This window comes from Camelina sativa, chromosome 19 (assembly GCF_030686135.1).
Source record: "Camelina sativa cultivar CO46 ecotype springtype chromosome 19, ASM3068613v1".
In the NCBI taxonomy this organism is placed as follows: Eukaryota; Viridiplantae; Streptophyta; class Magnoliopsida; order Brassicales; family Brassicaceae; genus Camelina; species Camelina sativa.
The window spans coordinates 12,376,128-12,385,126 of NC_141898.1; the positions used below are offsets into that span (position 1 = coordinate 12,376,128).

Genomic DNA, 8,999 nt, shown 5'->3' on the forward strand with positions numbered 1-8,999 from the left:
GTTCTTAAGGTTCTACCTAGCCACCTAAAACGTTTGAGACTTTGTATCCAGATATCTTTTAATCCGTTTAGTTTTTGCATTTGATTTCTTCTGCAAAGTTGTTCATCTCATTCTTGTCTATCTTATTATGCTTTGTTCAATATTTTCTGGATTTATGTCTTTGGTGATGATTTCCGGATCTGAGTAGTGCTAGAGTTCTTGGGAATTGGATAGATTAGGTGGAGGATCTTAGGATGTAGAGTGTTTAAGCTTGATTTGTATGATTCCCTTCTGGACTAGTGTTAGAATTACTAGTTTCTCTCTGATCAATTGGAACTAAGTTCGAGACATTTCCACACCCAAAAGGTGTTTGATGAAATGTATGACCAACTAGTGCCAAAGACTTACGTTCCTAGTCTAAGAGATTAGTTGTCTAGGATGTTTGTTGACGTGAATGAACTTGTTTTTCATGCCATGCATGATCATGTTTCTCTAGCGAGAGCTAGGTATGGAAGTGGTTGAGTCTGAGTAGCTTTTGCCAAGAGATTGGATTAGCTAAGTTGTGATGTTCATTGTTTAGGGATAGTTTGCTTGTCGTATGTTAAACACTCTGTAGACTAGGAGACTCCACCGACATCAATTACTCCCATCCTTAGGACTTTTATCATTTTGATTGATATTACATTCCTGAGACTGTTTCGTTTGTTCATGCTTAGAATCGTTTTTGGTTCCACTTATTCTTGTTCGCTTCTTGTCATACATTTTCGTTTCTAGTTATGTGACTCATTTCCGTTTTGCCTTCTGATCACTCTAGGATTGTTAGACAATAAAACACTCTTTTTGAATTGGCTTAACTTGTGATTTCTTGATTGCATCTTGAGTGGTAGCAACATCCCATTTGGATTGACACCTTAAGTACTACAACACATAAGGTTAAGTGAACCTACTAGGAGACACACAAAAATCTTAGTATCATGTATGCATTATCGAATGTGCCTTTGCCACAAGCTGGTTTCTCTGATCATGAGTTAGTGAAGAACTGGGAACATTTGCTGTCTTTGATACAAGAGGAGAGAATTCCTGAGGAGATATGTAGATCAATCCCATGGCTTATGTGGGGCATATGGAAATGGAGGAATAACTTTGTGTTCCAAGGTAAACAAGGCGATATAAGAGAACTGGTGTTGAAGGCTTTCCAGGAATCTTCTCAATGGATGGCAGCTCAATCAGATTCTCGTAATCTGGGCCTACACTGGGAGGGGAGAATATCAATAATGGAGGTAAAATGGAAAAATCCGCTGGTAGGTGTCGTTAAGTGCAAGATTGCTGCATCTTGGCATAATAAATCAACATTGGTTGGTGGCGCATGGATTGCGAGAGATCATCAAGGTGAAGTACTGTATCATGCTAGACAGGCACTACAACCTACAGAATCACAGGTTCTAGCTTTCTTGCGATGTTCCTTGTGGGCATTAGAGGCATTGCAAACTTTACATGTGGATCAAATTGAGGTGGTGTTGGATAATACTGCGGCTGTTGAGGCTATAAACACCACACAGGAGTGGCCACGATATGGGTTATTACTACGGGATATCCAGAATATAATGTCAAGTTTTGCTTCCTGGGAATGCCACCGAATTGCGGCTTCAGCGAATAAGGTGGCAAAGGCGATCGCGAATAGTGTCACACGTGATGGATGCCTGCAGTCTTACTTATCACTGGGAGGATCTTCTTGGCTACTTGACCAAGTGCGGCATGAGGCGGGTGGTTAAGTAGATCGAAGTAAACATATAGCAGAGGGAATGATCAATGTTTTGATCATGATGAGTATTGATCCTCTGGTTTCAACTGGTGCACTTGGAGGATCTTTTGATCTCAGTAGCAAGTGGAAACTGGTGGTTAATCTTTTTGGAATTTCAGTCTTTCTTTTTTCCATTTTCTAGTTGTAATCGTTTCAAACTTTTGTTCTATCCGATGAAACAAAAAACTATAACCGGAGTTAATTGTTAAAAAAAAAAAGAAAAAAAAAGAACTATAATTGAAGTTATTATTTTAAGATTAATAGACAATTTTATATTTACGTATATTGTTAATATATATTGAAATATATCCTATCTAATTTCTTTTCCATTTTAAAAGTTTTGATATCTCAAAAAGTTAAGCATTAATTGGATGCGTAATTTACCTTTCAGAAGAGCTGGATTAATGTCGTCTGCCACTATGTAAACTTTTTTCAAAAAAATGAATTATTGGAATAGAAATGTGTGACTTTATTAAGTTACCTGTTGAAGTTGAAATCGGAATATATACTAGAAATTGTTTTAGATACATGTCCCCTGGACTAGTGAAGATCTATATACTATTAGAAACTAAACAGCACATTCCTCGAGCCTATTAAACTAAACGATAAAGTAGAAATGGATTGGATTTGCAGAAAGTGAATCTTGAGGGGAGGGGGAAGATCAGAGATGGGTTAACATAACTTGCCATTTATATAATCAACAAACCCACTTGTGCTTATATATTTGTTTCTTCGAACCCGACAATCTTTACAGAATAATAATAAATCATTAGTGAAAAAAATAATTATCTGACAACTACAGTAAAAACAATCATATCCAAATAGATCATCACCCTTTATTTTACTTTCTAATATCTAAATATTTTATTATCCGACCGTGGACTAAATCATTTCGAATAAAACAATTTTCAGAAATAAAGAAGTAAGAAATGTTTTTACTAATGTGTTAATCTACTTATATTATGTGTTAAACTTATGTGGTAATAATGTGTTAATCTACTTATTTTATGTGTTAGACTTATGTGGCAACATTAACAAGTTATTAGTATACTCATACAAAGCTAATTGTTACAACTTTTGTAGTTTTGTTTTATATGTGAAGTATCGGATCTTAGAAACTTTGTGTTAGTAAGATATTGTTGTTAGTTATTTTTTCATAAATAATAAGTGACTGTTTTTTTATAATAATGATTATGTATCTAGACGAATATCTAATAGGCTAGTATTATTTGACCAAACAAAAAAATTCTATCATGATGGAGAAATGATAATGGCTTGAGCTACTTGAGCTACAAGATGAAGACCAACGTTGTCGTCCCTAGTCAAAATAGCTGACCAAGTGATTCAAATGATCTGCAAAGCGTGGAAAAGTCTTTCAAGATTCCGGAATATGAATATCATCTCACCATCAACTTATATATACACACTCACAAATAGAAACATGTTCGGTGTAAAGGAATTCATTCCTTTCGAATTCGAACAAAATACCAAAAGGAATCGAGACATGTGTTAATCATGTCTCTTTTACTTATAAACTTAATTAAACAAATTTTTGTCAACAATATTAATGAACTAAACAAATGGAAATATTTTATTTAAATTCTTATATATTTAATAATTTTATTGAAATAACATTGTAATTTGGCAAATAAACTATAATTCATAAAAAGGTAAATACTATTGAAGTATTAAGGTAGATATTTAAAGATTTATCAAGCATAAGAGCATCCTCAACGTAAAAAGCTAAACTGAGTTTTCTAAAACTAAAATAATTAATATTTTAATAGTAAAATAAAGTTAACCTATTAAAATGAAAACATGTAAGCAATGTTTCTAATACATGCACAAAAAGTTTCTAAAACATCTAATATAAGATACTTTTTTAACTATTTCTCCTGATTTTTATATTTCTTTTAATATTAAGAAACTTTTTTAATCACCTCTGTTAGAGATGACTAGCCCATTAGCCAAATATAAAACTTTTTTATCATATAATTTTTTTTGTTAAAATTGGTCCCAACAGGCCAGTCCATTAGTCAAATCATATAAAATTTTAAATAATTAAAATTAATTCTTTTTGATTATCTAGTTCAAAAATTTAACTTTTGTTTATTAGGTTAATTTTATAAATAAGTTTACACAAAAAATCATTTGATAATTTTAGTTATGAACCTATTTGAAGAAAAGTTAAATAATTTGTCATTATTTTTTTTTTAACTAATTTATAATATAATTATTATGGAAACTAATAAAAATTATGAAATTGTGATTTCTAATATGAAAGTATTCATAATTTATTTAAAAATTAATAATGATAAAATTATAATTATTACTAAAATATTTTGTAAGCAAATGATGTGACAAAAGTCATCAAATATTCATGGGTGTAAATGATGTGACCAAAAAAAAAATTCCTCAACTTTTCCTCGATAATTCCACAAATTAGTGTCACCATTTAATTTTAGACCCTTAGTCTTGGTAGTCTCTGATGTTTTCTAGTGCACCTGATTATATGTGCATTACATACTCATATTGTTATTGTGTATTTGTATTACATTTGAATTGCATGAGACTCTGAAAAGCTGAAGTTTACTAAAATGTTGGTTTTGACTTTATTAATAAACGAAATCATGTAGCCATTTGAATTATTAAACTATCTTTCTTAAACATGCTGCTTGGACACTTAGTGCCAAAAACGTTGTTAGATAATCTGATATCAAATTTTCTCGGTATAGTGGTTTTGATGAAATGACTTACTAGTGTAAGTTATATCCTTTTTATAATTAGGCCTTAGCCCGAGAAAACACATATGGTGTTGACAGTGGAGGTGATCCACAAGATATCCCTAAGCTGAAATTCGAGAAGTTTAAGGTATGTTGTATAATAGTATAGTAAATTTCTTGTTAAGCTTAGGTGATAATACTGACGGTACAAGAAAAATACTATACTATAGAGATGATGAACCTGCTCATCTCCTCCGCGTCCTGAGTGGTAAGGAGTGATATCTCTTTTTATTTCTTACTAGAAACAGTTCTTTTATTATCTTGAGTTTGTTGTCTATGTCAGATTTTGAAATACATCTTATCGCATATATGTGCAGAAATACTTGGAGATGTTTGAAGCAAGTCCATCTCGCGATAGTCCGAATATTAAACTATTCTCTAAGCCTATCAGACTGGTTGAGAAATATCCTGCTGAGATTTTACTGATGCCATCGCACCAAAAGATGGAGCACAAATTGATGGGATAGGAATAAAAGTAAAACTGCAAAACCATATATTTTAAACAACACAAAAGAGTTTCAATCTCACCACTTATTGGGGGGGGGGGGGGGGGGGGGGGGGGGGGGGGGACCACAAGACAGAGTTTAAAAGAGAAGAAAAGATGATAAAGAGGTTATTGGTTATTCAAAAACACTCAGGAAACTATGTTTCTGAAAACTCGGAAATTAGCTTGCATAATTCCTTGCGGGGCATAGGCGGTTCTCCGTCTAATAGCCTATCCCAAAACCATGCTTCATGTACGATAGGAAGTGGACGATGTTTTCGAGCCAATACTTAGAAAACAATGAAGTCCATACATGCACCAGACAAGCTTTCAAGAATATAATAATACAAAGTGTCTTCATCGGGAGTGTCTTCATCGTTGGTGATTACTATCAAAACAATTGGATTATAATAAGAGGCGTCGCGATTTCTACATGCCCACAAACCAATTTCGACAGACATTAGAGAAAGTCTCTGATACTTATCTCTTTTGTGCACGTAGGTGATCCCTGCATCCGTATAGCGACGCACCACTTCATCCGTTTTCTCCTCCTCACCGTAAGCCCTAATCGACACATCACCACGACGCATACCCATTTTCGTGAGACGTTCTTTGAGAAGCTGACGAAACCAACGCAAATCTCGATCAGCAGGGAGTGGGTAATCCTCAACGTCCCAGAAGACGCTTGTGTTTGCATCTGCCAGGGTTTCACCAATAAGACAACAAAGTCGCTCAAAAACGTAACTGATTAGAGATCCGCTAGTTTCTTTTAGCATAACAGATCGATCGGATATTAAACAAAGAATTTTTGAGCAAAAGATAATAGAGTTCTTACCGGAAAAATCTTGAGCCATCGTTCAGATAGAGATGATGAACAAGGAGAAAATCATAGTGATCTTTCCCTCTGGATGAGGTGCGGCGGCTGTAGATTTATGGCTCAAGTTTTATAAAAATATCGCAGACCAATATAACTTGTGTGATTGGTGTAGCTAATGCCGTTTTTTTTCTTTGGAAAACGTCCGGTTTTTAATTTTTAGGTCAATTTTGATCAAGACGTAGGAGTTCAAATATCTAAGTACAAAATCATTAATAAACTCAAACTGACAAATCGATACTGAGATTGATTACTGACAGGGCCGGCGATAGGGAGGAGCATGTTTAATTTGCATAAAAAGTTGTGTATTTTAAGGCCTAAAAAAAATTTCTATGTAATTAAAGCCTATTTTCTGAAAATTGAACGATGACTATAACAATTTTTGAGATTCTTACAAGACGGTTCCAGGACATATTTTACATGTAAACGATCTCATGAATCAAGATAACGAGAAGATCTTGAGGGTCAATCCATAAATTATTTGATATGATACAATATTAAATATCAAACAAACCTACAAATCGAAGAAGCCATAACTTTGTTTATACACATGTGGAAAAAAACATCTCTGCGTTTCCATTTCTTGTACTTGGGTTTAATGGTCCTATTTCATATGGATCAGAATCAATTTGGGCTGCAGCTCAACAACAAGAAACCAAACAACAAAAACAGTAAGATTAACAACAACAAAATGGACCAATAAGAATCGATGACGAGGATCGCCACGTAATCATTAATAAAATCTGGACCGTCGAAGATTGTCACTAATCGTACGTCTATCATCTAACTAGTCCGTCCTTCATTAATCTCCCAAAATTAAACGACCTAATAATTTCACCTTTCCCTCACTATATAAATATCTTTTTTACTATTTACTAATCTCTCATCTCCACCAAAGTTCAAAAACACAATTCAGAGACTTGCGATACCTCTCTCTCTCTCTCTCTCTCTCTCTCTCTCTCTCTCTCTCTCTCTCTCTCTCTCTCTCTCTCTCAGTTCAAATCGTTCATCGTTCTCAGATCTTTTTGTTGAAGAAGGAAGCTCATGGCTCGTACGAAGCAAACCGCGAGAAAATCACATGGAGGAAAAGCTCCGAGGAAGCAGCTCGCCACCAAGGTTCGTTCTTTTAGTTTTGGTATTTGTAAAATTTGAATATCTAGGGTTTCGAATTTGGCTGTAACTGATTGTGTAACCTTAATTTAGGCGGCGAGGAAATCTGCGCCGACCACCGGAGGTGTCAAGAAGCCTCACCGTTACCGTCCTGGAACCGTCGCTCTTCGGTAAGTAAATTTCAAGATTTCTTCTTCTCTTATCTCAAATCGTAATCGTGTTCTGAAATCGATGGTTTTGTGTGTGTTAGTGGAAATCAATCAACAGTGAGATTCGTAAGTACCAGAAGAGCACAGAGCTGTTGATCCGTAAGCTTCCCTTTCAGCGTCTTGTTCGTGAAATCGCCCAAGATTTCAAGGTATATATAGATCATAAACCCTAGAATATGTATTCGTGATTCCTTAAATTGATGAATCTTGATCCTAATAGAAGTTGTTTTTGGTGTATGTAGACGGATCTGAGATTCCAGAGCCATGCGGTGTTAGCACTTCAAGAAGCTGCGGAGGCGTATTTGGTGGGTTTGTTTGAAGACACTAACCTTTGTGCCATTCACGCCAAGAGGGTTACGACTATGCCTAAAGACATCCAGCTCGCAAGAAGGATTCGTGGGGAGCGTGCTTAAGAGATTTGTTGTATGATCTATCTAGGGTTTTCTTATTGTCTTAGTAGTATTTTGGATTTTATTCTATCTTTCGTTTTGTTTTGGTGTTGTCTTCTTCTTTTTATAACTAAGGTACAAATGATCTTTTAAGAGCTTTTTCTGAGATATTATGAAGTTGGTTATTGATGATATGATTTTCCTACTGTTTGCTTCTCTAGATTGAATTGATGATCATTGTTCTTGGAGATGTGTTCATCATATTGCGAAGAAAAAATTATGATTAATCCACTTTTTGTTTCTTCTCTCTTTCAACAAGAAGTTTGTGTTGCTCAGTCGGTTTAGCCGTTTTTAGGATTTAAGATTTCATGTTTTGAAAATTCACAAATTATTATTTACTAGTACGAAAAAATTATACTTTATAGTATAAATCACATATCACCTGACCAATTATGTCTTGACACATGTAATTTTAACAATTATACATTTTAATCAAAATTAAGCAAATATACATCAAACAAAATAACTTAATGTACTACATGATCCTTTTTTGTAAGAAAAAATAAAACATACATATTACGAATGTGAGGTTGTTATTATTTATTTTTTTCGGGGCCAGCCATGAAAAGTCGTTTAAAACCGTACAATTAGTTTTTAAAATCAAACTTCGATTAGATGTATCATGTAAAGATATTTTAAGATTCATGAACACATCAATTTAGAATATATCATAATGATTTCAACATTTTAAAATCTGTGCGTATGCACGGGATTAAAAATATTTAGTCGTTTATAAAAAAAAAGACAGCTTGCTTAAAGAAAGATTTGGAGTTACAAGATAGTTTCAACCGTTTTTCCTCCGATTTGAAGTTTTTTCTTCTTCCGGTTATTCCTCTGTCTTCACCAAGGTACACCGGCAACGTTTGGTGGCTTCTATTTATTGACCACAGTTTCTAAGGGTTCGAAATATAGAATAGTTGCAGGTTTTATAAGAACAAAAGATCAAAAATAAGAATTGCTCTCTTATTATTTAACTTTAGAAAATTTCTTAAAACTAAAGTTTTCTCACAATTGCTTTCTCTTAAAAACTCAAGTCAAACTCAAAAACTCTCTTATGTTTGCCATAACTCGACAAGCATATATATAGTGAAAACCAAAACCAAATCTTAATAGGAAAACCACTATTGTCTAGATAACTCTTAGACAAGACTCGAGCCTTATCTCTTCCTAATCATAACTCGATTAGAACTAGGATTACTTCTTCTTCAAGCTTCCTTCAAGCTTAAACCAACATTCTCCCCGTTAAGCTTGAATTCACTCTTTACATCATTCATTCCGATAAGATCCCTCATCTCTTTAAATTTGATCCT

General features: G+C 34.0%; 3 protein-coding genes across 3 annotated transcripts; 2 read left to right on the forward strand and 1 right to left on the reverse strand.

Annotated features, from left to right (window-relative positions):
* The first annotated feature begins 953 nt into the window (after positions 1-953).
* On the forward strand, positions 954-1,751 carry LOC147920473 (uncharacterized). Its single transcript, XM_087501087.1, has one exon. It carries the CDS (start codon positions 954-956, stop codon positions 1,749-1,751), a length of 798 nt encoding a protein of 265 aa, XP_087357213.1.
* A 3,586-nt stretch (positions 1,752-5,337) lies between these two features.
* LOC147920474 (uncharacterized) lies at positions 5,338-5,901 on the reverse strand. Its single transcript, XM_087501088.1, has 2 exons — positions 5,883-5,901; positions 5,338-5,744 (listed from the first exon to the last, which is right to left on the reverse strand). The coding sequence occupies exons 1-2, from the start codon at positions 5,899-5,901 to the stop codon at positions 5,338-5,340; spliced, it is 426 nt and encodes a 141-aa protein (XP_087357214.1).
* Positions 5,902-6,806: 905 nt separating this feature from the next.
* LOC104766219 (histone H3.3-like) lies at positions 6,807-7,797 on the forward strand. The gene is made up of 4 exons (XM_010490057.3): positions 6,807-7,037; positions 7,125-7,201; positions 7,299-7,389; positions 7,483-7,797. Exons 1-4 carry the CDS (start codon positions 6,966-6,968, stop codon positions 7,651-7,653), a joined length of 411 nt encoding a protein of 136 aa, XP_010488359.1. The 5' UTR covers positions 6,807-6,965; the 3' UTR covers positions 7,654-7,797.
* Positions 7,798-8,999: the final 1,202 nt, after the last annotated feature.